General features: G+C 44.5%; 1 protein-coding gene across 4 annotated transcripts in view; it reads right to left on the bottom strand.

Annotated features, from left to right (window-relative positions):
* Positions 1 to 27,621, bottom strand: part of KCNMA1 (potassium calcium-activated channel subfamily M alpha 1) — a 738,944-nt gene that overhangs the window by 189,011 nt on the left and 522,312 nt on the right. For all 4 annotated transcript variants that reach the window (XM_077746494.1, XM_077746498.1, XM_077746497.1 and 1 more), the window contains exons 10-14: positions 21,499 to 21,609; positions 18,794 to 18,899; positions 16,945 to 17,027; positions 13,327 to 13,396; positions 7,297 to 7,452 (exon numbers count right to left, since the gene is read on the bottom strand). In XM_077746494.1, coding sequence (XP_077602620.1) covers positions 7,297 to 7,452; positions 13,327 to 13,396; positions 16,945 to 17,027; positions 18,794 to 18,899; positions 21,499 to 21,609 — 526 coding nt within the window. The remainder of the gene's footprint in view (positions 1 to 7,296; positions 7,453 to 13,326; positions 13,397 to 16,944; positions 17,028 to 18,793; positions 18,900 to 21,498; positions 21,610 to 27,621) is intronic.

Consider the following 27,621-nt stretch of genomic DNA (forward strand, 5'->3'; position numbering starts at 1 on the left):
TGTGAATTTAAACAACACACGGACTGGATTTTCTGGCAGTCCGATAGGCTTTGTAACCAAACGTAACCAGCCTCGTGCATCCTCGCCAAGCTTTGTATTTCAAGTTTCTACATGGAGTCCAAGCTCTTTAATTTGGCAAGGGAACGACCTACACAGTAGCAATGGAAGAAGTTTTCGGCACCAAAATTACCCCAAATTGTAATTGTCGTCCTGGCCCCACCCAGCTGTCTGCATAAAGGCTGGCCAGGCAAGGCTGAGGCCAATTTATTCATTTCTTTATTCAACACGCATTTATTGAGTACCTACTGGGCATCAGACACTGTTCCAGGCACTGGGGATTCAGTGAGTAGCCCTAGGCTTCACTGTGTTTACGCTGTCTCAGAGAAAAGAGGCAATAAACAATACTATGGAGGAAAACAAAGCCAGGAGCGTAGATAAGGCCATGGACGTACGGGGTTCTGGAGGGGACAGTGATGTAAATCTTGAAAATGCTATTCTGATAGTTTTACTATGGAAACTTTACTCACCTCACAAAGCCAAGGAGACCCTCTAAATCCTTCCTGGAGAATGGTGAAGTGGGACATCTATTCCCTATAGGGACCCTCCAAAGCCCCAGAGAAATTTATGAGCTCAGTCACTTTCTTCTTGATTCTCCTGCATTTGACAGGAAAACTGTTGAACTGCAAAGCATCTCTTTATTAGAGATATGCCATATTAGACTGGAGAACTCTACATTGTGGAGATGTCAATTCTCCCCAGGGGAGCCCAGAAAGAGACCCACACATATGCTGGTATTTTAAAAAAAACAGCTCCTGAGGTTCTGATAACGTATGGCTTCTTAATCCAGGTCTTGGTTACATGGGAGTTCTGAGTTTGTGAATATTTAATAAGCTGTCCATTTATTAGATGCGCATTTTTATGGCTGTATATTATATTTCAATTAAAAATTTGTTTTCAAGCCCTTTTAAAAATGCACTTCTGATGTTTTAGAGAAAAGGCTCACTGAGAAATAAACACTAAAAGCAAAGACATGAAGGATCTGATGGAGGGAAGCCATGATGCTGCTCAAAAGAAGAGTGTTTCGGCCAGAGGAATAGCAGGTACTAAATGCTCAGACCACCCAACGTGCGTGTGGCTGACAGTAAGAAGCAAAAGAGCACTTACAAGATGAGGCCAGTGAAGATTGCTTAGGACCTTTAGACCTTTGCATAGACTTTATCTTGGTGAGATGAGATGCCATGGTAAGATTTTATGCAGAGGGGTGACAAGATCTGGCTCACGTCTGCAAAGGATTGTTCTGGATGCTTTACTGCAGATAGACTGGAGTGGGGGAAGGGATAAAAGCAGAGCAGGAAGGATGTTAGGAGACTGGTATAAAGCTGGAGGAGATCGATGATGGTGGTGTAGATCTGTCAGGAAGAGGGGCAGTGGTGAGAAGCGCTCAGATCCTGGGCATATTTGGAAAGTCAAGCAGAGAGGATTTCCTGCTGGATTGAATGTCGTGAGTGAGAAAAAGAAAGAAGCTAGGGATGACTCCAAATATTTCCATCTGAGCAATGGGAAGTAACGGCATCACCCATAGTATAGTGGGAGGAGACGAGGTTTCTGGACAAGGAACTGGAATTCAATTCCAGATACGTTAGGTCTCAGGTAAGATAAAGCATTCAGATAGAGACACTGAGTGTCAGTTAGATAGATGATATTGGGTTCAGGGAGAGGTTCTGGATGGAGAAATCAATTTGGGAATCCTTGAGGCACCTAGGTGGTTCAGTCAGTAAAGCATCTGCCTCTTGATTTAGGCTCTGGTCATGATCTCACAGTTCGTGGGTTTGAGTCCTGCATGGAGCTCTATGCTAACAGCACTGAGCCTTCTTGGGACTGTCTCTCTCCCTCTCTCTCTGTCTTTCCTCTCTATCTCTCTCAAAAACAAATAAATAAACATTAAAAAATGGAATCCTCTATATATCTAGGATTTATGAGAACAAACATGTGAGTTATTTGTATTGGGGGCTGCTCTCTCCACCGGTGAGGGTAACCATAGAAGTCTACTGTCATGACACCCTTTGTGCTTAAGATGACACCCATGGATATGAAATAGGCAACAGTCTGCCTCTCACTAACTTACACTACGTGGATTTACTTTGCAGAAAAACCCTCTACTCTGACACCACTAGCATCCCCTCCTAGAAGTAGAAAGTGACCTTGACCCCAGCCTTATCAATTGCAGCCATGGCCCCCTTTCAGAGATCCTGTCACCCACCTCTCTCCTGTCCACATAGGGTTGAGCCCATCACCTGGGTGAACACCTCCATGCTGCAGAGTTTGTACCCACCAGACAATAAGAACTGTTTGTTTTCTCCAGAAAGCACTTACTGAAGCCAATTAGCTTTACCCTCTGAATACAGCAGTGAGTGACGTCACTTCTTTCTGGAAAACCTGGGGCATCTCCCCAGCCTGACTCATCCCAGCCCAGGTCTACATGTCTTGATGCAGTGACTTCTGCCCTTATAGAGCTGACCAGAGAGAAAGGCCAACAAGCCCCAGAGAATGGGGCTTGCAAATGTGGGCCCACACATCCCAGTCATAACAGAAGCTTCCTGAAGCTTAGGAGTGCCTCCTAGCCATGAAGAGGACAGTGAGATTAGCACTCTGTCTGGAATACAGGAGGTACCCAGGGAATCTCTACCAAAGCAACCGTTTCCATAAACTACAGAAAGCTAAGATGCTGGCACTAGCGAAGGTCCCCTTACCATTTACTGTATTTCCTCTTTGTGTACCCAAGCACCTGGAACCAGTTTGCTTGGTCTGACACATGAATTTGTCAATTCTAAGCTTTCTGCCTTCATACAGGCTGCTGAACTTCTCATAACCCACAGTGTCTGCCACTGGAAAGTGGCAGTGATAATAGTGCCAGTTTTGGGTTTGGTCACTGTGAGAAGTAAATGTCTGATGTATATAAAGCAATTGGCCTAGGAGTGAGCGCACAGAACTCACTATGGTTCAGCTATTATTAGAGTCTTGATTTATAGTTCTAGCTCCTAAACCATAATGTATTCACACATGCATATAAGAAACACACCTGTGCCTCAACATAACCCAAAATAAAGGTATTAAAATGATTCTTTTGGCTGCAAGTAGCACCAAGACTATGAATTGCTGAGTGTTTATCTTAATATAGTAATATCAATAATGACTAAATGTTTTTCAGGTCCAGCAAAGTCCACCTCAGCCAGGATATAGTCTGAATAATGTGGACCTGATTATCCTATGGCTTCCTCACTCAGAAACAGAAAATGTGATAGAGGAGACCATGTTGTGATCAATGTTAAGTAACATTTCACCCACAAATCCCAAATCTTGTAAAACAGGGGGAAGAAATACAAGAAGGACATCACATACTTTCTCCGATTTCATAATGGATTCATTCAACCAAGAAATAATTATGGAGTGCATGCCATGTTCCAAGATGTGTCTGTGTGTGTGCATGTGCATAAATGGTAGCTTAGCAGAGTTAAAATAGTTGGCAATCCCGAGAATGATTTAAATGTGCTAAATTTGAAGATTCAGTGTAGACTGAAAAGAAATGTTAAGAGTTAATCACTCTCTAAATTATACACAACACCCACCACACAATTTATCATGTCCAAGGACAGCTAATCCTAGTAAGAATAACAGCACAATTCACAGAGATGGCAGGTCAAGCCCCAACTTGAAACCACATATGCTGAAGAGAAACTTAAGTATTACATGCTAGAACTTTAAAACCAAAAGAAAAAGAAAAAAAAAATCAATGGATCTTAAAATACATCCAAGGGAAGAAGCCAAGTAGAGGGTAAGTGTGGTCAGTTATGAGGCAATGGCAGATAGGCTAAATAGGTTCATGGTCTTGGCCTTGACAGAAGACTTTAGGAAGATTCTCACTTGAACCTGATAGGTCGGTGGTAGGGGATCACCTGGTTAACATGTAGATGTAACCAGATGACCACGTTCACTCCTTAAAGGAACTCGGCAAAATCTGGGTGCTGCTGGCAAAAATGCTTAGCCTCTCATTAACAGGCTGCTGGATCAGAGGACCCTTGACTGCCCAACCTGTGCTTTTTTTTGTGAAAGTATTGGCTATAAGGTTAGCACGAATTTGTTAAATAAACCCCAGCACACCAGAAACTGTAGAAGGCATGCCTTGAAGGTTAAGTGGAGCAAATTAAATACAAATAACCAGAAAAAGTGTTTAACAGTAGTTAGTGCACTTGAATTCATTACCCCCAAGGATGTGGGCTAAAAATATAGACTCCTCAAAAGTTTAGATCAATTATGAGATGACATATCCAAAATGGGGGCTGGGCTTTCAGGGACAATGAGGCCCCAGGGGAAGGAACTTTGCAAGCAACATTGTTCGGGGGTATAAACAAGTGTTCCCCATAATTTCCTGGTACCTCTGGGCTGGGTGTCTTTTATAACCTCTGCATACCAGTACCCCGTCTCTCTTTTGTTGAACTTTGTTGTCCTTACTTCCGGCCTTGGCTTTTGGTCTCATGGACGTGAAAAGCCCAGTGGGCAGCCACCGTGATTCTGCCTCTGATATATCATAATTTCAGTCTTATTCCTCTTTCCTCTCTGCTCAGCTGGGGCAGAGTAAAACGCATTCTGCAGAACCAAGAAATAGACACTGTACATGCCCAGGGCAAGGGACAGGCTGAGCTCACACTCCACCTCTGGCTTCCAGAAACGCTAAGTGTTCTTAAAGGATCAAATGAGCCAAAGCCTTGTCCCACCCCTCTCCATCCTCAAGGCCTGCCTGTCTCTGTGGAAGTGCTAATGAATTCTCTGCTATAGGACATGGGGGACATTGGGGAAGGAAGCACATTTCTGTAAACACTCAGCCATTTACAGATTCTCTCTTCAATCTTCCCACCACCAAATAAAAATAAGTGAAGGCTTTGTGACCTCTGGAATGAGAGATAATATATAAAACATGCCGAGGAGAACATCACCATGGTGTTTATTATGACCTCAAAGAGACAATGACTGGGGGTTTGGAGGGTAAGTACACTATGATGACAGAATGGGAACACATGCTTAACACTGTCCTTCTTTTAAATAAAAAAAAAGTATATGAAGGTAAACCTTGTTATTTCCAGGTCATGTGCCTTAGCAAATTCCAACACAAAGACCACCTGAATGTCAAGAGGCCACGTTCAGGGAGCTACCTCTAAACACAGAGGAGTTGGCCCGGGGCAGAAATAACACGGTAACATAACCCTAGGAGGGAAATGTGTTTTCAGTTACTCCGGGGCGCAGCCGGGCCTCTCCCACAGGCTCTTCCTAAATAGGAACTTGGCAGTGGTATTAGTTGGGCTGGAGGGGACGTCCTTGGCTCCAGAGGTGAGGCCCTTCAGGGTCTTGAGGAAAGTTGGACAGAAGTTCTTTCTCTCTGCTGGTAATAACACTGAAGAATCAGCGTCACATCCATTTTATTAATTTTCTTGACAGGCAGCTCTAGTTTCCATGCAGGCACCACAAAATCAAAACATACGCATGTCAAGTGCCCCATGTGCGGTAGGGCCCTGCCAAGACCATGTTACATCAACATAAGGAAGCAGAGCCCAGGTCTCAGACCTTGTGCCTGGGCCTGTGGGTAATTCCCTGCTGGAGGAAACCACCAGAACTTGGTTGAATGAGCCAGGAGAGCTCTCCTGGTGACAGTCCTTTATCCTGGGGTCTGGGTTCCTTGTGTTGAATACAAGAGCAGCGGGAGACACAAGGCTACATCTGGCTTCGGGGCATGCCTCTACGTCCAGCCCCACACAACTCCCCTGCCAACTCCATTTTGCCTGCATTCAGTTTCAGTCAGGAAGGGGAACAGCAGCCTGGATTAAAGAAGCCATTTAAAAAAAATGCAATGTCCTTATTTTTGGGTCTGAGCCTGGAGTTCTGTGGAGTTGATGAGATCTTTGGGCCCACAGTGAGTTGCAGGAATTTTTTGATCAAGGCATCCATTGCTAAAGTGATTGAAGGGATTCCAAAACAATTTGTTCTTTTATGTAAAGTATTATTATCTATAAATTGGCTTAATGATGTACATTGGGTGGGTACAGAGGGTAAGGACTTAGAAAAAAAGCCTTGCTCTAATCACATAGCTGTGGATGCCCAGGGTGAGCATGCACGTTGAGTTGGTCCGTCACTTCCAGCCCCACCCTTCCCACTCATCTCTCTCACTGCATCCAGGGCCTTTCCCTCAGCTGCCCCGCATGACTAACCACTGGTGCCAAGAACAGCAGTAATGGCGGCAAAGGGCCGGAGGTCTCACACCTTTGACTGCACAGCTTCTAGCCTCCTTTGTCAGATCTCCTGGTAACTCATTAATTTCCCACCCCAGTCACTACAAAGGTAAGCCCAGATGCTGAGCTACTAGCCACCAATGCCATGTCAGAAAGGCCCAAGCTAGGCAGATTTTACCGCACTGGTCGGCCTCTTTGACAGTCTAGGCCAGGAACAATCCAAGGATAAGAACTGGTTATCATTATCCCACATTCCCTAAACTCACTTAGTAGGGGCCTGGACCCCCAACGCAATGTCCTAGAAACTGGCCTGGCCTGGCCTATGAGGACAGAGTTGGGTCTTCCATTGCTCGTGCTGGTCCAACATGCGAGGTCCACTTTGGAGGCTCTGAGGTGGCTGCCCAGTCAGCTCTGTGGGGTGAGCCAGCTGACAAAGAGCATACCCAGACCGCTCATGTCATGGGGTACAGGGCACCGCCGCTGAGGGTTCGGTTCATAGATTCACTCTCCATTCAAATAACCATGGCATGTCAGCCCTGCTGGCCTCCTTGATTGTGCAGAAATAAATAAATGAATTATGTTGTTGGGGTTTGGGCTTCAGCACAAACACATGGTCTGCATTTATCCGCACAGTGAGAGGTCCACCAGCCACTTGATGTAAAAGAGCAAAATGATAATTCTTTTCTTTAGGCGCTCTGGTGCCATATGGAATGTATATAAATCATATTTTTGTTTTAACAGCGGAGGCTTTGTTGATAGATAAACATGTGGTTTATCTAAAAAAAAAGAGAGGATTGTGCTTTGAACAATCATTTAATGGCCATGGATGTGCCAAATAAAAATAAAAACATAATTTTGAAAGAAGTTGGCCTTGTGCCCAATTCTGTAACAAGGAATTTCTCTTTAACCAAAGTGGTTAAAGCCAGTCGATCTGTTTTGAGTTTAAGCTGTGCTCTCTACTCAACCCCACGACAAACTGAATCTGGGGCTAATGTGCTCTAATAGGACAAGACGTTACCTTTATGAATGACCTCATGGAGAAGAGGTTGGCGAGCATGGTGGAGAGGCCTTGAGCCAGGCAGCTCTGGGCTATGAACCCCAGCTTCAGCTCTGCGAGGCAGATTGCATCATCCCCCTCTTTCCAGTTCCAGCTTGGGATGTTTAGCAGATGGGCCTGTGGAAGCAAAAGCAAGGTATGAGACCTTTCGTTCCTAAACATTCAATTGTTGAAAAGCTCCTCTGGGAAATGCAGCATGGCCCAACTGCTCAGAAGGCATTCAGATTCATCCTTTCTTTCCCTTGCCTGAGTCTGGTGTTTGGTGTTTTATTTGACTCTCCCATTCGGGAGACTTCAGTCTTCAGTATTCTCTTCAGATCACTGCTTCTGCACCTCCCAAACCCAGGTCTCCCCCTCGGGTTTGTCACGTAGCCAAACAGAGTCCAGAGGGAATTTCCTCTTGTGACAGACACATCAGCCCATGCTACTAAGATGTCTGGCTAGATTGTTCGTAAATTGGCTCCTCAGATAGACTCAGACTGTCAGATGCCTGTGCGTTTTAGATTCTTTTTTTGTCTGCAGTCCCAATACTCCAGATCAATGGCTCCCAAGTGTGAGTGGGCATCGGAATCACCCAGAGGGTTGAGACACATATTGGTGGCCCCTCCTCCAGAGTTTCTGAGCCAGTAAGGTACAGGGTGAGGGTGGAGAATTTGCATGTCTAATAAGTTAGAGGTGCCGCTGAGCTGCTGATCTGGGGACCACACTTGGAGAAGCACTGACCTAAATCATCAGGCAACTCACAGTGTAGACATATCACAATCTCTTGCAGATGGACTGATCCTACTCAACAGTTAGGTCACACCCTGAGATAAGGACCCGGGTGCACGCTCATCCAATTAGTTTTAAGTGGCATGAAGTACAGAGTCAGAGATGATATGTTGGATGAAAGAATCAAGATTCAAAAAGTTCTCCAGGGTTGGAAAAATGGGCAGAAAACCAACCAGAAAAGATGTTAAAGGTCTTTAATGTCAAGTACAGCATTTAGGTTAAAAAAAAAAAAAAAAAAAAAAAGACTGTATAAATTCAAAATGAGAAGACCTAACTTGGCAGCAGAGTTGAGGGGAAAGAAGAAAAAAAACAAAAAAACAAAAAAGAGGCCAACCATGTGACAGATTACAGAGAAGGCCAATGATTGCTTGTTAGAAATGGTCTCCAGATCAAGGGAAATGAATGTTTCATTCTGTTGTGAACTGGTCAGGCTATTCCAGAGTACTTGATCCAGTTGTAACCATCAGATTTAAGGTGGGAAATGGATAAACTGAATAACTTCCAGAGAAAAATGACAAGCACAAGGAGAGGTGGGGGTTCTGGAAAACACTTTTGGAAGAACAGTTAAGACAGCCAGCAGTGTTTGGCCTGAGGAAGGGCCATGCCTTCACAGAGACAAGATGGTTGCCTCCGAATACCACAGGTGTTGCCATGCCACAGAGGGATTAGGCTTGTCTTGCTTCCTCCAGGGGCCAGAATTAGGACTGACTGGTGTATATTATAAGAAAGAAGATCTTTGGCTTGTTTTATAAAGGAGCTTTCTAAGGATGTAATATGTCTAATAAATGGAGAAAGCTACCTCCAAAAATGTAAGGTCTTTGTCCCCAAAACTCAGTAAGTGTTTTTCCAAGTCACAATGGAAAGACATCTTGTTTTGGATGGGAGGTTGAAGCACAGAACCCTGCTAGGTACCTGCTGATGCCAAGACTTTGTGGCCCTGAAATGACTATTTCTCTCCATGGAGTAGCAAATACAAAGAGCACCCCGAAGATTTCCCTTCACTGTCAGGACAACACACTATAGTTGTACTACTAGAGGAGATGAAAGACACCACTGTGGAAACAAAGAGCAAGTCCAATGGCTCTTTGCTCTGCTTTCAGAAAGACCACTCTTGTGAAATTCCTTCTAGCAAAGTCCTGTGACTGTCTCACAAGTCCTAAGCCAGCAGTGACTCCTGGAAGAGAGGACTGTATCCTCCCTCATGAGAGCATGGTTTAAAAAGTCTGGTGTGTGGGCCATAGTGGATGGTAATTTCTGTCAAGCTGAGTATCAGAGACATTCTCTCATAGGCTTGATTCCAGTGAGTAGCCTTGCCCTTTACCCTATTTTTCTCCCTGCTCTTCACTGGCTTCCAAAGGCCATAGAGAATACAGACACCAGAGAGAACACATCAGTCTCAGTGGAGAAATTCTCATTTGCATTCACATCATCTGAGGAGGATGTGGAGAAATGAAATCTAAATAATGAACAAGTAAATCATCGAGTGTGAAAGGAGCTTTGAAGGACACATAACCTTCATGGCACCTTCAAACAAACAAACAAAGAGACAAACAAACTTTTTTCACAGAGTCTCTCATATCCCCCATGTGCCAAGTTTCTGCAGGTATGAAGTTTAGGCTTTTGGGCCTTGGGCCCCCCATGTCCCCATCTGGTTTGCATTCCTTAGATAGATTTTACATGTTATTACACAGGAAAGTCAAGTTGGTTTCATTTCTCAGGTTTCCATATGGCCTCCTTTTATTGGCCACCATATCTTCCCCAATTGTGGAGCAGGGAGCATGGAGGGATATACCAAAGGCTGGGACAGATGTGTGTGTACATGAAATGAAGAGAGGAAATTTCCCCAGAGTTCCCCTGGCAACTCTGTCCTTCATATGAGGGACATTCAAGTCTGGTGGAAAATGCCAGCATTATTGGCCAGAAGTCTACAGGCAAATCCTCTGTGATCTGGAGAATCAGGCCTGATAGAGCTGGCCTAGCAGGACCAGGGCCTCCCTCTGATCAGCCACTGAATCATTTCTCAGCTCAAGAAGAAGGAACATGAAAATGTGAGGACATATAATAATGGGAAGCCAGGAGAGAACCATTCCAGTCCTCTTTCCAGCTCTACCGGCACATACAAGTTTGGGGAAGCCACCATAAGGAACCAAGAAGGTCATTTCAGAGAAAACACTTTAACACTACTACCCAAGGGTGTAAGGGTTGTTAGTGAGACAGCTCAAAGAACTTGCATCTCCAATGGGCCATTGGGACTTAGCTTCCAGGTCCCAGACAAAGACCTCTTTTTCTAGAATCTGCTGGAAAAATAAAAAATCCATTAATAGCTAAGTCATAAGAAGTGAAAGTTTTCTAAGATATCACAAACTGTTCTTTCCTTGAAAAGCTTCAAGACATTTACACTCTCAAAAATGTCCTATATCATCTTCTTTCTGTGTTCAGATATGGCTAGGCCAAGTGTTTCTCTCCATGAATTCAGATCCACTTTAGAGAACATCGGTCCTTCATTAAGGCCTACTGTGAGGAACCACAGTTTGGTTCACTGGGGTGTGGCTCTATTTGAAGAGAAGGTGGCAGTTGGCAGTTCTGATCTTAGCTCACTGCCTGCCAAGTGACCATGAGTTGTATCCACCAGAGCTTCTTTGTCTGAGATAGAGCTCAGACTCCCCATCTGAGGTCACACTGGGATGCTAACACGCACAGATGGTCAAATGAGAACTAAATGCAATAATGGTTGTCAAGCTCTTTTAAAACCGTAAAATAGGACACCAGCGTTTGAGGTTACTATGATGACAAACTCAGGACCAGTTTTACATGGAGAAAGAACGTAGGCAGCTTCCCTACATCCTGCTAGGCCCTAGAATACCAGCATCGGTAGGGCACAGGAATTGAATTCCTTATATTTTAAATCTAGTATCCAATTACTGAATTAATTATCACTTGAAATGTGTTGACTATAACATAAGTTTACATACACATACCAGGTTCTTTCAAGAGAGTGAGTTTTAATGGGTGGAGATCGCTGGACATTTAGTCATGGGTGAAGAGAAAGTACAGAGAGAGGAAGAAAAATGCTATTGTCAGGTAATAGGAAGAAAAATCTTAAAGGTTAGGGGGGAGAATCTCATGGGATATAAAGCAGGGTGGCAAATGTCCACTTGCAATTCCATGAAGAACAACATGACAATCACCAGTGGACATGTTGCTCTCTCTAGAAGAGAGAAATGAAATGAGAGAGAAAAAAGCCCTATGTCAAGGTCACTCTATCCCTTGTATCCTTACTAATCTTATAGGGGCAAAGTCTCATATGTGATTTTGCCTGACTCTGAATCCCAAATCGATTGGGGTGATTCTAAACAAAATGTGTGTGGGGATTCATTCATTCATTCATTCATTCATTCATTCATTCAGAATGGGGAGAGGGGAATAAGGAGAGGGAGAGAGAATCTGGGCTCAATCCTACGACCCTGAGCCAAAATCAAGAATCAGATGCTTAATCGACTGAGACACCCAGGTGCCCCCAAAATGTGTTTTAAGCAAATAATCATGGGTCAGTTGATGCCCTTCATCACTGTTTCTGAATAATTACATTGAAGAGGTTTGTAAAAGTCATTTGGCTTGCTATGGTCACGTGAGTACCGTCCAGGTACCATCTGGATCCTAGGTCGGTTGAGCTACTTTGAACTTGACATGAATCACATCGCTGAAATCCACCTTAATTTCTTGAAGATGCTGCATCAGCACTCATTGGAAGGAGAAAAAAAAAGGAACTGACATCCCTTTCTAAACATACAACATTAATTTTCCTATTCAATCTAAATTCAGCCAAAAATCTAAACAACAGCTTAGAGCACTCCCACACTAAATGAAATTTCATATCATAAATGAAAGAAGAGTTTATTGCCTTAGGAGCTGTCACCAGCCACAGCCTAGCTAATAAAATTTACTTCTACCTACAGGGGCTGCTGTCAAAAAAAACTTCTCCAGACTAATGCTGTGAGTTACCAATATCTTCACTTTATCTCTTCAATGTCCTTGGGTTTTTCAGAGACAAACAGGACAATGTGACCTTGGGTGCTCACCACCGAGCCCACTGGCTGGAACACAACACGTTCTACAGTGGAACCACCTGCCGAGGGTTGGGCAGTGGGCAGCAGACCCAAGTGGTAGGCTGGTCATCGACAGCAGGCTCCACTCAGCAATGGCCTCTGATGAGCCTCCACACAGCAAAATGGGGCAGCACGTGCCAGCAATTAAGAAATAATGGCATGGCACTGGTGCATTTGGCACAATAGGGTCTTCTCTGGGTCACCTGACTGCCTATTTCGTAGGGAATATGGCCTATAAGATGGGACACACACTCACTCATAACCCAGCAGGGAGTTATTCAGTTCAGACAGGACACCTGGTTCCAGGTACTGAGCCTCCAGTTTCTGAGCCTCATTACGGGAATAACCTGTTCCATATCAAACAGGAAAAGGTGCCACCTCCCCTCCCCCAAAGCTGTTTTCCTGGGAATTTAATGACAAGCTGAGTGAAGGAGCAGTGCCTTTGAATGAGAGACTGGGAAGAAATCACAAGGGAAACAATAAAGACTCCAATGTTTGTTTTCTCTCCAGTCTCTCTGTAAACTAGGGAAATTCCTATATGTCTAATCTCTGGTGAGCAGCTATGTTCCTGAATTCAACCATGCCAGTTCTCATCTTGAAGTTGAGAATGCCGTATTCCACACCCTCCACCCAGCATGTAATCTGTTCTTCCAGGTCACATGGCATCAGGTAGCAAAGTCCTATCACTTGCCCAGGACACTCTCTACACCTTGACTGTGAATTCCCTGAGGGTATAACATAGGCCTCCTCATGGGGGATTAGGGAGGTCAAGGTAGCATGTTGACCACATAGTAGGTAGTAAATACTGACTGAAGAAATGAGTGCAGCACATGAAAGCGGATGTTGTTGAAATGGGATCTAAGACTGCATCAATGTCCTGAGTTTCGGGGCCCAATAGATGCTTCCTATTGGAAACATGAGGGGATACATGCTTCCTTTCAGTGACTTACTGTAAACAAGGTGTTTGCACTGCAAAAAGGCTCCCCAGGGAGGTTTTTACCCACCACCTCCTTTCCCAGACCTTTGGATTGCAGCAGCATGTGTGTGCATATGTGTGCACATGTGTGTGCATGTGTGTGCCTGTGCAGCTGGACAACGGGCTCTTGTGACCTACCTTGTTGTGATACTGCAGCATCTGAGTGATGATTCTTATCTTCGGGTGGTAGTTCTTTATGGAGATTACTCTGAAAAAAAAGAGAGAACCAGAGCTGAGGCAGGATCTGCCTAACGCTTGGAGTCTGATGGGGTTAATTTGATTACACCCAAATGGAGTGAATGTGGGGCCAGCAGCCAGGCCCATCCAGAGAGCTCACTGGCACAGGGCCAAGTTAAACTGTGTGTCCATTGCTATACCCCATGGCGGTGTGAAAATGAAATCACAAAATGACCACACACTGTGGCATAAAAGAAGAGAGCAGTCCTGTGATGCCTTGGTGTTGGCATGTGAGTATGTGTGCACTGGGGTGAGGGCTCTGGAGCAGGGGTCATGGGCTAACTGCCCTATAGGCATCTAAATAAAGGAAGCTCAACTCATGGGGCCAACCCATGGGGCCAACAGCTTACAATCTCACATAGGGACAAGCCTAGGAACCATTTGCTCTGAGTCCAATTCTCCACGTTAACAACTTGAGACAACAATGATAAAGCAAACAAGCAGCCTGACAAATGATACTTATTGTCACACACACATGGCCCCTCACAAAAATGATTTCTGGGTCGGGCTCTTAAGACAGGATCAATGACTCAGCCTTCGATGGATAATAGTGTCTAAATGACAACTTTAATGCCGGTTGGCGATAAGTCCCGAGGCCTTGCAGAGGTCACAGTCTGATAGAAAATTCCCCCCTCAAACTGCTCTCAGTCCGTGCTCCCTATGAACCATTGCCCGCCCCCTCCCACAACCCTCACTCCTGCTCCCTGACACGGTCATTGGGCTACAGGTGGAGGAAAAGAAACACCTGGATTCCAGCCCCAGTCTTGTACTGAGGAACTGGGTGACCTTCAGGAAATCCCTGGGCTCTTTGTGACTGTTTCCTCATCTGGACATCGGGGGCAACAGTACCTGCTTTATTTATTTCACAGGCTCTGGTATGAGCACCAAATGAAAGACCAGATGTGGAAATGCTTTGAAATCATTAAAAGCTCTCTCCACATGTAAGTTATGGTTTCTGTCATTACCGACTCTGTCAGAGGTGACATTGTACATTTCCTTCTGTGACAAGTAAGGCCAAAGAATGGAATTCCACAGAAAGGCCCACCTCCTAAGCCCAATCAGAAATGCAAGTGCCTTTATTGTGACCACCCCCACAAACTTTTCACACCGAGAAATTACTCTGTGCTTCATCCCTTCTTTTGTGCAAAAATGGAGAGAAGGCAGCCAGGGAGTAGTTTCATCTGAAAAGCTACAACTTGTGAATTTAGGAAATGGATCACCCATAAGCTTCCGCCTGCACAGATTCACCCTGAGCTTTTGCACTTGAAGGAATTCATTTTATTTTTGAAGAAGTGTTGTGTTGGTTCATGCTTAATAACTCAAGGACTTGGAGCCTCGGTCAGCCCTCAAATTTTGGTTCGTAGCATCAGCCAGTTTTTCTGCATTAGCTCATTTCAAATGGATCTTTGACATTTTAATTTCAAAAGGGGCAGACTGGTCTCATTAAACTAAGGAGAAAGGAGAATTATACAAATAAGGGAAAGACAGAGCCCATTTTTAACCCTGAGCTTCCTGTTTCCTTTTGCTGCCTGGGCCTTAGTTCTGAGTCTGGTTAATGAACAGCACCATTAAACTTCTGATGCTACCTTTGTTCTGTAATTTTTATGCCTTGGCATCATTCCAATCACCCTGATAACTTACACGTCTTCATATTAGCCCTATTGCACTTAAATAAAATACTGTGATTAAGAGAAATGTCCATTTCAAAGCTATTATTCATTTCAATTCTTCACTTTTGGGAAAAAAAAAAAAAAAAGCAATAGCCCTAAACTTCTTTGGGGAGGGGAGGGGGTCAAAACATTAAACTTTATCTTCTTTTTTTATGTTTGCAAATCTGAAGATAATGAAGCCCAGTTCCTTCAAGGTGACATTTTTATCATTTCAAATGACACAAAAATGGAAAGGATGGAAATCCTAGTTCAAGGAAAGGGTCACTGAAGCACTCTCTGCTGAGCTGTTGTAGTCACTTTCCAGCTGTGACTAGTGGGTGGACTGAGGTGTGGACACATGTCCCCATTCCATCATCTCCCCGCAGGCTGGCAAGTCCCGTGCTTACAAGAGTTCATGCATCAACTTCCTTAAAGCAACTGCACTGAGCATATTGCCAAAGAGAAGCGGGAGGAAAGAGAACCCTGTGCCAAATGTCACTTCCCAGTCACAAGGTCCAGATGCTGAGGGAAAGACACACTCATCCCAAATGCACCAGAGGAGCTCCCCCAATTCAGTGATGGGAGAGCTCATGTCACTTGGGAGCCACTGATTAGAAGCGAAGGAAGGGCGATGGGAGCATTGTGAGGAAGCAGCTCCCTAAGCCCTCAACCCAGGTAAATCCCAGGACACGGCAGCAAACCAGGCTCTGCGGAGAGGGCGGTCTGTCCGGACCAAAGGATGGCTGCTCACAATTAGGCAAGAGTTCTTGGGAATGCAGTGGGAGTGAGATGTCTTCTCTTAATTCATCTCTTCTCCAAAAGTGTCTCCTTATCATTCCCTCCCAGCTCTCAACTACTCTGCAATGCACGCTGGAGGGGAGAAGAGTCCTTAGGGCCTTTAACTCTTTGGAGTCAAATATCTTAATGTGTTCCTCATTTTGTTGTCACAGAACAGTGTTCTTCTGAAATGCACAAAAAAAAAAAAATAAGGAGGGGGGAGTCGGCAGAGAATGGCCTTCAATGGGCTTTGCCCATTCACAGAGAGGGCACTAGGCTGTGTTCTCCAGAGTGTGCCTGCACCCACCCAAAGGTGTTCTGTAAGAAAGGGAGCGTTGGGGTCAAAGAGGTTTGATATGCTCTCTGTAGAACATTCTTTTAGAAATTCATATTAGTATTAAAAGCACTGAGAAGGCTTTCAGTAAAGACACTATTTCATTTTGGAAAACTGGCTGAAACAACAGCTCATCAGTCAACAAACTCCTCTTTATAGGGATATTAATCAACATGCTACAAACACAGTTGAAAAGGTCTAAAGCATGGAGCTTCTCAAGCTTGGCACTATTGACATTTTGGGTCAGGTACTTCTCTGCTGTGGGGAACTGTCTTGTGCATTGTAGGATGTTGAACAGCATCCCTGGCCTCTACCCACCCCCTTGATATGAGCAGCATCCCCTAGTTATGACAACCAAGAACATTCTCCAGATACTTCTAAATTTCCTCTGAGGGACAAATCACCCACAGTTAAGACATCCCAGGTGCACTCTCCCTTAGGGAACATGCTTCAGGCCTGCACCCGTCTAAGCCTATCTTTCGTTTCCTAGTCCTGTCTGAAATATCTCAATCCCAAGACCAGTTGTGAGACCCAGGGCTCCCATTTGCCAAGAATAAGCTTCCTGTTGAGCATGCCTTGTGTCATCGCCCTCCATAGCCATGAGTGCTTCAGCCCCTCCCACATCTATGCTTGTGGCAAGGTGTAGGGTAGCCAATGGGGGAAAGACCATAGAGATGGTGCTCTGCAGAGAGCCCCAAAGTGCAACCAATGGGCTCCAGAAGCCAAGCCCAGAGACTTCCCTGGCCTCCCGGATGTTACCTCATGATGTTGGAGGCGTCTTCAGCATCAGGGTCAGCGCAGTACTTATTGGCAAGGATTAGGCACGCATCTGCTGACTCTATCTAAGACACCAAAAGGAAAATCACAGAACACAAACATATAAATAGCCATGCTTGGTTGCAGTCTTTCTCTGTTGACAGCTTTTGGGGAACCTGGTAGTTTCCAAGGAAAGAACAAAAATAATTCTGGGAGATTATTGTTTTTTGTCAAAAGTATAGGTTGCAAGTTCTTATTACGGTATAAACATTTCATCTTGGTGCCGTTAGAGGGTACAACATGTACCTTGGTAATTATATTTTTCATTTTGCATAGTTACTTAGGTATAATCTTTCCAGATTTCTTCACATAACAATTAGACTTTCAGTCCCCTCCCTGCCTCCTTTCCCAACCAACAGATCTATACCATCATCCTAATTTTTCCAGTCGGGAAATGGCATTAGGTGGACTAAAGCCCTCCTCTCAGATTACTGAGTTAACCGAGTAGTCGGGTATTCAGAAATGAGACTCCAAAGTCCTTCATCTGATCTTTCTTCACATCTTAACTGTGGCATAGAAGGCAATAGGAGCCCTAAATCAGATAACAGCTCAGTATTGTTTAGTATTGAATTAGCATTCAGATACTCAAAAGACAACACATCTATGTGTATGAAATGATGTGTTCCAGATGACCTCGAAACCTACCAACTTATCTAAACATGAGCCAAAAAAAAAAGACTGATTCCTTTGAGGGAATGATGAGTTATGCTAATAATTGCTCGCATCTAAATTAGGTCCTTGAACAGTAACTATTTTCTCCAAGTTCTCATTAGATTTCACATTAAGTCATAACTTGGATCATGTCTGGATAATATTAAGATTAACTGGACTCTATAAGCATAAGAATTCTTGTGCTGGCTCAGGTCTGCAATCTGTCCTCCTTGGTTTGTTGTACTTAACAGACCATCCCTGCATTTGGGGGGGGAGGGGGGGCATGGTTTCCTCCGTGGTATGTCACAAATTGTCTCTAGTTTTCTTCCATAACCCACATAATTTACCCAAATCCTTCTGGCTTATTCATGTTTGCCAATTACATGATTTACTAAATTATGTTGGGACCACAGTTAGCATTTGGATGTCAGTGGATCCACAGTATTAATCTATACCCACTGCCATGCAAGTATCGAACGTGCTCACCAAACCAATATAAAATGAGCAAAGTACCAGATGCCAATTTGCTATATCCCTTTCCTTTGTAAACCTCAGGTCTGCTTTATAAGAAGATTGTAACTTAGCAGATTTGGGAATGAAAGATTAGCCCATTACTAAGCGATATCAGATATCTGCATGTTGAGTTTTACACTTTTAGTCTTTGGTGAGGGCCAAAAAAAAAAAGAAAAGAAAAGAAAAAAAAAGGAAGCTCAAAATGTTTTATGGCCTGGTCAAATTTTATTTATACTTTATCCTTCATGTTCCTCTCCAATGTGAATAATAGATTTCAGAGCTACATTGAATTTACTTTCAATATTTAAGATGGGAATTACCTGACAATGATATTGTATATGAGTCTGCTGAGTCTATACAACTAGTTGGCTCCCTTGAGGAGTGTGGCTATTGAGGGAACTATTTTATGACTAGTTCAAGTGAAGGAAGGCTTATAAGTGGTCTGCAGGTGTCAGAGAACAAAGTCCTGGGGCCAGGGGAAGGATGATGTCAAGGCTGGTGGCATATCGACTATGTCATTAGGGGTATGGGGGTGACTCTTGGCCATCCTGGGAGGCTTATGCCCTCACCACAGAGCCAGTCCCCCTCTCTGATGGAGTAAATGCAGAAGTCACCTCTTCCTTCTTACCTTGACTCTTGCAAGATCATGTGGATTGAGGACTGAACCCTGATAAAATTCCACCTGAGTAAAATGTCGTTTGAACAGAGCTTCTAGCTCCAGGTTAGGGGAAATGCTGGCAGGGAGAGAAGAAACAGCCATTAATATAATAGACTCAGGTATTTCTGCCTCCACGGCCTCCTTTCTCTCTGACTTCCAAAAAGAAAGACCTAGGAAAAGGCTTTCACTTTCAAAGCAGCCCCCTTTCTTGCCAGATATAAAAGTTTCACATTCAACAGAAGTAAAACCCCAGCCCACTGAAAACTCAAACTGGTACCAAGGTAAAATAAAGAAGCTCACGGTCTTTACAAAGTCTAAGCCTAGGGGGCAAAATGTCTTCGACTTTGTTATGAATGGAATCCCTATAGTATGAGGAGAGAGACTGAGCTGTGACATCAGAAATTAGTCGAAGGTGCCCTGGCAGACTCTCCTGCAGTTCCCCCTCACAGCCTCTTCCTTGCTTCTCAGCCCCATGGACATCTCATGCTCTAGGGCCCGGATCAAAACATGTCACCTCTGAGCAGCCATAGACAGAGTTAATTTACTCTTGGCATCGTTCACACATGTGTTCGCTATTTGTCGTTCTTAGTGCTGAGCCGTACAACATCTTTCCTATTGGAGGACAAGGATTAAAGCACTGACTGACCTATTCATTCACTTATTACTTCTGCAAAGAGGAAAAATATCTGTTCTCTACGAGGTACTAGGCTAGGCACTGGGAGATGATATATCATTTGAACCGACTAGGTGCCAAGAACTGTGTTAAGTCAATGCTTGCCTAACATTCATTAAGTGCTTAGTAAGAACTGTTCATGTTTTTGAGCATTTACTATGGGGCAGATACCATTCTAAGCACTTGACAAGTATTAACTCATTTAAACCTCAAAACAATCCTAGAGGAAGGGATGTTATTAACCCAAAGCTCCAAAGGTTAATTAACTGGGCCGTCTACGACAATGCTGACACTGACAGATGCTGGGTACATGGAGGTGAATCTCAGCAAATGAAGCATTAGCAGCCAGCTTGTTGAGTCAGACTCAAGTAGTGGGTGAGAGAGAAACAGGTATCTGTGCAAATCCCACCAATCTTCGAGGTCCATTACTAGTCTAGACCCTCTCAGGAAGTCTGCCTGCTCATGTAAGAAGTGGTGGTCTCTCCCTGATGTGAATTCCCCATGCAGTTCTGTCATTTGATTAAACTGACCTCAGTCGGTGAATATAGCATGGAGGTTGAGCTCTGTTGCACACATGCTTGTCTTGAAATGCCTGACCAATATGAGGGCAGGACCTACACACTATACTTCTCTTGAACCTTCCATAATGCTCAGCAGAGGATGGGCCCCTCAGCTGGGAACGAGAAGCTGAAGCACTGAATTGATCTGTGTTCATAGCCTGACCAGTCTTTTCAGAACTTGGAGAATTCAGTGCTGAGAACAACAACAACAACAACAACAACAACAACAACAACAACAATAAACGCTGGTGTGCTCAAATATGGTGACCAGTTTGGTATTTTGTGAGCAACTGTCAAAAGGAATGAGATGCATAGAATGGAAGCCTATAGGGAAGTCGACTTCTGTGGGATCTCAGAGCAGGGGATTGAGTCGTGGGCCGTCAACCTCCTACGGAGCCAGCACCAACACACAAGCTTTGTCTCTTGGTAAACCAGGGCTAGCTCTGGCCCTATGATGGCCTCATTTCCATCAAAAAAGAAGACTGTGTCACTCACATCAACATGTCTGAGTCTCAGAACTCTCTATCTCTGTGGCTGACTACCTTTTACCTAAATGGGGATCAGACGAAGCTTAAAATCCCAACAACATTGAGCAGAGGGAGATCTCTTGCTTTCCTCAACTGCACAACAAGCAAGATAAGACCTACCTTCTACATTGCTTATCTAGCCAAATACATTTTATGTTTCATAATACTCGCTAACATTTACTGAGTGCTTACTGTGTGCCTGATTCATTCTTGACATAGATTACTTTTCATTCTCTCTACAAGCCCAAGAAAGGAGACTGAAACCATTGTGATTGCCTTATCTACTGAATGTAAAAAACTGAGGCCCAGAGAGGTTAAGTAAGTTATTCAGCAAGTAACTGGTTAAGTCAAGATTCATATAGAGTACTCTGAGTTCACAGCATGTACCTTTATTCCCTCTGTTGATGAAGGGAGAGACCATATACATGGGGACCAGCACAGTGTCCTACACTGAAGGTTTCTAGAAATGCCAATTGTTGCAACTGTTTCTATTACATTATACCCTGCTTCCTCTTATGTCTGTGTCATTCCTGGCCACTATGTCACTCCTGCGCTTGTAAAGAATCCACACCAGACAACTAATCATTCCACACCAGACACTGTGGACACACCTAGATCGAATAGACCCTGACAGCTGATGGGAGAGTAATGACGTGTTTGACCCATAATGAACTTCATTGTTATTTGCCAGAATTGGCTCCAGAGAGGCAGGTGGTGTTCTCACCACTGAACTAATGTTCCCTTTCCATTGGTTCCATACTGTCCTCTCCAATGAGGCCACCAGGGATCATGGCTGACTCAACTCTGCTCTACCCCCAACACTGCCCCCATATCACCACTCCTACAGATACTCGGTGAGCCCTCCTCAGGATGTCTGGTTGAGTGGAGGGTCTTGAAACAGCAGGGGTCCCTTACTTGTGAAGAAAGACGATCTCCACGTTGACATCGTCTCGGTCCTTGTGTAGGAAGTCCTTGAGGAAGTTGGAAACACTCTCCAGAGTGATGTGTCCACAGACCACAATGTGCCTGAACAGGAGAAGCCAGTTAGATGGGGCCAGCCCAGCGACGACCCGGCACCCACCCCAGGCAAGACAGAGGAAGCGCACAGCTGCAGGGAAGCATTCATCTCCTCCCAAGGCCTCAATTAAAGCCCAGCTCCCATCCCCAGAGGGCTGTGAGGCAAAGCAGCGGTGCTGGCAGGCGTTCGGACTCCTCGACGGACGAGGCATATGGCTTCTCACCTGATGCTGCACAAAATCCTATTAAAAGCCCAACCGTTTGGCCAAGTGGTTTTATGCCTTTAACAATAAGTGACATTATGCGTGCGCTTAAATGCTGCATTATCAAGTCCCTTGCAGATTCAGATCTTTCCCTTTCTGCCCACAAAGCGTCCTCCTGAGAGATTTACCGAATGGGTCTTGGTTTATGACATAGAGCTTATCAGGTAATGAGATAACAAATCTTGCTGAAACGATGATTTTGTGTGTAAGAAAGCGGACTTTTATCAGGGTGGCTAATGTGCGGCTTGACACGTTATGGGCTCTGCTGGCCATAAGCAGTAAAAAGGAAATTTTGCATTTTTCTGCCATAACTCCTCCGACAATGGGGGCATGTAACACTTTACAGTAAGTGAGCATTACTCAGGGCTAAATGGGGATGGGACGCCTATGGAATCAGGGATCGTGTGGCAGGCTGTGCATCCCCAGTTGGCTGCTTCTTCAGGGTGCCTGGGATTTCCATGAGAGCCAGAGGAATTTACTTCAAGATGGGGAGAAGCTAGAAAGGGATGAGGCTGGAATTGTTTGCCTTGATCTAGGGAGGTTCTGTTTCTGGAGATGGTGACTCCCCCTCAGGGAGATGAGCCTCTTTTCCAGAACTGCTGGGACAACAGTTCCCCCCAATATCTTTGGACCCCCGGACCAATCTGATGAATCTGAACCAATCTGGCTGGACTATGGCCACATTACATTTGCTATCTGATGCTCAATCAGGAATAAGCACTTCGGTACAAGGGTTAGCCCCATGGCCCAAAGCAGGGGCCTGACTGTGGAGATGAAACCTGCCGGTTCCTAATAAGGAGACTGTAGCGAGGGGCTCAACCCCGGTCCCTGTGGCTCTCAGGCTGCTAGAGACAGAGGCTGAAGCCCTGGCTGGGCTCTGAGGCACGGGCAGGTGGTGAACATCGAAGCATGGTAATTTCGTGGGAAAAAATTTAGAATGGCTAGGTCCCTTGCACCTCATAATTGCTCTGTGCACATTCCAATAAGGCAGAAAGCTCATTGGCTGGAGGCAGCGCATAATGGGAGGAAGTGATGATCACTTATGCAATGTTCCATTAGATGTCATTACAAGAGCCTGCCCTTTCGTTGTAATTTGGTGCTTGACTAAGTATGTGAGAATAAGGCAGTAAACTCATTGGTGAAAGGATAATGATGCAGAACAAAGAGTAAATCAATAATATGCACAATGCAGTTAATAATATCACCATTATGGACTGTTATTGTTACGGTGCTGCACTTAGTGGCCGGGCAAGCGGAGGCCATTGTGGGAAGGAAAGATTGTCAGTGGCTGCCTCAGAAGAGACGTTCCAGCATGATCATTTTATTCTCTAGTAAGTACCGGCCAGGTACAGGGAGGTCCCTTGGCCACCCATCCAAATGCCCCAAACCCATATGACTAACTCCTTCCTGAAATCACACAGTGTGTGAGAATACAGGACGTAAACAGAACACTTGGGTTATATACGCTTTCATCATGTCATATCTTAAACTATTTCTTGTGGCACATGTGCATTTATATGGATGAAACAGGCTACAAATGAATTTGCATGTTTTGAATAACATTTCTGATTCTGAATTTGCCAAGTATGTTTAGACAGAGAGAGATAAATAAGACACCCTACTGATCTGACGTGTGGGGCTGCATGGGGCAATTCTAATGCTTTCTGCCCACAAGCGTCCATGACTGAGAACAAGACTAGCATGAATCCAATGTATGGGCACCTCCACAGAACAGATATGAGTTGGGCCCTTCCTCTCACCTGGATATGAAAGTAAGCCAGATGGGATTCCCTGCTCTGCCCCCAAGGATGTGTGTGATCCTGGGCAAGCTCCTTATCTCCATTCAATAGATGATAGAGCTGAGAGGCTAATACCATCCAGCCAACTTCCTGCCTCAGGGATTGCAAAGCTCAAAGTTCTATACCAGTAGAAGCCTGGTGATTATTCAAAGCTGGACTCAAATCAATGATAGGTCTGGGGAAATGCCTGAACATTCATCCTTCCCATCCTGTACGCAAAGGACTGAATGAACATTGGCCAGCATTGCCTCTCCCTCTTCTGAAATCATTCATCTCTAGGACAGATGTGTGAGAAGTAGAAGGGAAGGAGATGAGTTCACCCTCTCACCCTTGAATCAAAGGCCCCGCCAGCTGATTTATTCAGCCTGAGAAAGAGTCAGGGTTCTCTCAGTTGAAAATGTGCTGGGTACATATAAAATATATTCCAGTGCAATCAATATTATCTCTTAAGCCTTTAATTAGCTTTCACTTCTCTTAAGAAGTAGACAAATGCAGGCAGGAGAGGGGAGAAAAAAGGATTGACTCTTTTCATTTGATGCTAGCTGTCCAATACCATTCTAGACAATTGAGAATATATATCTTTTAGCTACAGCATGATTTCTGGGGTGGAGAGCAGTCTTTATCAAAAAGGAAGAAAAAAAAATCTTCCTTCAACATAATTGGTATTTTTGCTCAGAAAAAGCGAGATTGATTGAAAGCAGATTGCCTTTTTGCCCAAGGAGAGTTATTAGGTACATTATCATGGCAACCTTGGAGAACTCATATTGTTCCAATCTGTCCTATATCTGATTTGAAGATTTATGACTTCCTCCTTTTGTGCCAATAATCATTTCCCTCCATTTTGTTTTCCATACAGTGGAAGTTATCAAGAAGCCCACATATTGAACATGTTTGAATGCAGTTAGAGTTGATGGATGGGGAGAAGTCGCCTCTCTAACTCAGCATCTGCATTAGAAGATCTGCTTCTACCAGCCTGTGTCTGAGGGAGCACCAGAGGCCTGCAGGAGTGCAAGGGATGGATGGCGAAAAGGGAAAATTTATTTTCCAGAAATACTTGCAAGACTTTCGAAAATCCCAAGGACAGTAGTTTGGGGAAGGATGTTATTGCAGGGAGAAGAGAAGCAGAATTTCTTATACCCTTAGTGATTGAAAATATAATTGAAAATATTCAAGACTGAGAGCAGGGGGTGCCCTCTTTGTACACAGAGTGATGGTTGTTCACGGTGCATGATTTGAAGAATGCCAAAGAGATCCTCATCCCAAACTGTCTCTGCCAGATTCCATGACACCTACAAATCCACCATGTGAGATTTGTACTTTGATAGCCCTGTGTTAGCTCAGCTCAGACACTAAATAATGAAATAGTCTTGGGCAAGGTACCAATTCTGCATTTTACAACTATAAAGTCAGAGTCTCTGAGGGGCTGGTGCTAGTACCTGATTCATGAGGTTATCTTGAGGATTTATTTAAATAGATAATGCATGTGAAGGGCCTAGTAAAGGGTCTGGGCCATTGTAAGCATTATTAAATGGTGGGATTCCTGTGATATCTATAAATCAGTCGGTAACAGATGTAAAGTGCTCTATAGGCCCTGGAATGTCACCTAATCCTATAACAACCCTCTGTTCCTACAATCTGCATCTTTGCAGATAACCTCTCTTAACCTCAATTTCCTTAAGTCGCATGCCTGACATCCCACAGCAAGAAAGTGACTTGCCCAGGATGTGGTCCCCGACTCTAATGCTCACTCAGATGGAGCTGATAGAGGGTAGAGAGCAGACTCTGTAGTATTCCAGCTTCCGCTCCTGTATGGCAGGCAGAGCTGGCCCAGCAGATGTCCTCATCGTCACACAGTGGAGGGGATGCTGGAGGGGTCCACACTGGACCAGGAGAGAGGCTTGGTGACCAGGGTGGACTGAGATCATTCAAACTTAAGACATCACAGTGTTGGGGTGCCTGGCTGGCTCAGTCAGTTAAGCATCTCACTTCAGCTCAGGTCATGATCTCACAGTTCATGGGTTCAAGCCCCGCATTGGGCTCTGTGCTGTCAGCTCAGATCCTGGAGCCTGCTTCGGATTCTGTGTCTCCCTCTCTCTGCCCCTCCCTTACTCGAGCTCTGTCTCTCTCTCTCTCTCTCTCTCTCTCTCTCTTTCTCTCAAAAATAAATAAAAATTATAAAATATTTCTTTTTAAAAACATCACAGTGTTGCAGCATCACTAGATGCTGTGAGTGAAGGCAGAAACTCTAAATCAAGTTTTTAAACTTAAGCCACACAACTTGGCAAATCAAGGGATGGCAAAGTGATCCAAATATCCATTGTAAATATTATAAGCTATGTCCAGTCTGGGACTGCCTCATCAGCCCAAGGATCCTAAAGATAAGGAAAACCTAAATGATCCATGTACAGTGGAGGATATTTAGGAAAGTTACACTATGAAGGTAAGTAATGCTGTTCTCAATGTGGCTCTAGATTTGAACTTCTTTAGACTACTGATTAGTCCATCCTAATGTCAATCTTTTCTGTCAGTCTAAATGACTGGTATCTACAGGACCTGGTCACATGGTTTGTGAAGTTGGCCAACAAGCCTAAATCAATAACCATTTCTGATCTGATAGGACTTTTGGGTTTTTAAAACTTTGTCAAGTTGTGTAAACAAATCTTTCTTGGGATAAACTAATGTTAATGGCTGGATTAAAAGATTCCTCTCAGATGCAGGAAGAAGCTTCGTAAATGCCAAAATAGTAGCAGATGGCATTCTGTGGAAAAGAGTTACTCATCCAGTGTAAGCAAACAGGCCTGGTTTTGGGGGCAGGGCTCCATAAACATGGGCTGAACTGATGTGTCATGAGCAAGTGTGGTGTCAGTGGGTGAGTGTGACAACCAGAATAAGAATAATGCTTGACTATTACGAACGCTATCAGGGTTCACCAAAAAACTGCCAATTGTTTGTTAAATGGGTACATCTTCACTGAATACACATTAGTGTGCCTCTCTCATCATTAAGCATCTCCGTCACCCAGAATGAAATCCCACATATTCTCAATCACTCTCCTTCCTTCTTGGAGATGGCCAAGGGAAGCCAGGATGCCCCGGCTGAGGTGGAACCTGTTTCAGAGCTCACTTCCACTGTTGCTTTTCAGAACGGACAACGTAGGGGAGGTGACCGAGGGAGCCCCCAAACTCTCCGAGGCTCCAGTGAATGAGGCCTCTGGACACTCACTGAGGCTGAGGTTAGCTGAATGGCAACTAAAATCTACACACCTGTAAGAAGATTCAAGTAGTGTTTCTTCAAGCCTGAAAAGGGCAATGGGCTCCACTCCACAGTCTTCTTGTTGATTTTAGTATGAGAATAAGCCCTGGTGGATGTTTAGTCTAGTGCCTACTATTTGGATGTGGAAACTGAGGCCCACAGATTCAGTACAAGGTGAATGGCAGGGCCACGAGCAGCCCTACCCTCTTGGTTTGGTGCCTTCTAGACAGAGAAGAGGCTGATGCTGCTGGGCTGGGAGTCAGGAGATGGGGGCAAGTCACTACAAAATGAAGGGGCCCAGACTGACTGGGCTGCTCCCACTCCCACGGACACTGATGGATCCCCACACAGAGCTCTAGCTCTCTGCCCTTCTAGTTCAGGCCACCATCACATCTCGTCTAGACGTCTGCAGTACTTCCTAATTCAGTCTAATTCAGTTCCCTGTTCACCCTCCCTGCCACCCCCACCCCCTCAAAACAGCTAAAGAGCAAGGACTGAGGCAAATCCGCCTGTATCAGGTCCCCTGGGGCAGGGAGGTTTCACATCGCTCTTTAGCAGAGCCTCATTCTAGGAAGACAATGTAAAATGCACAGCTCTGGGCTGTTTATTTTTAAAGATACTATATCCATTTTTACTGGAACAAGTATAAAGAACTTAAAAAACCCATAGCTATCCTGTCACAATAAATCACACAGAGTAAATTGAAA

The sequence above is a fragment of the Crocuta crocuta genome, unplaced genomic scaffold, assembly GCF_008692635.1.
Source record: "Crocuta crocuta isolate KB4526 unplaced genomic scaffold, BGI_CrCroc_1.0 scaffold28, whole genome shotgun sequence".
Taxonomy (NCBI): Eukaryota; Metazoa; Chordata; class Mammalia; order Carnivora; family Hyaenidae; genus Crocuta; species Crocuta crocuta.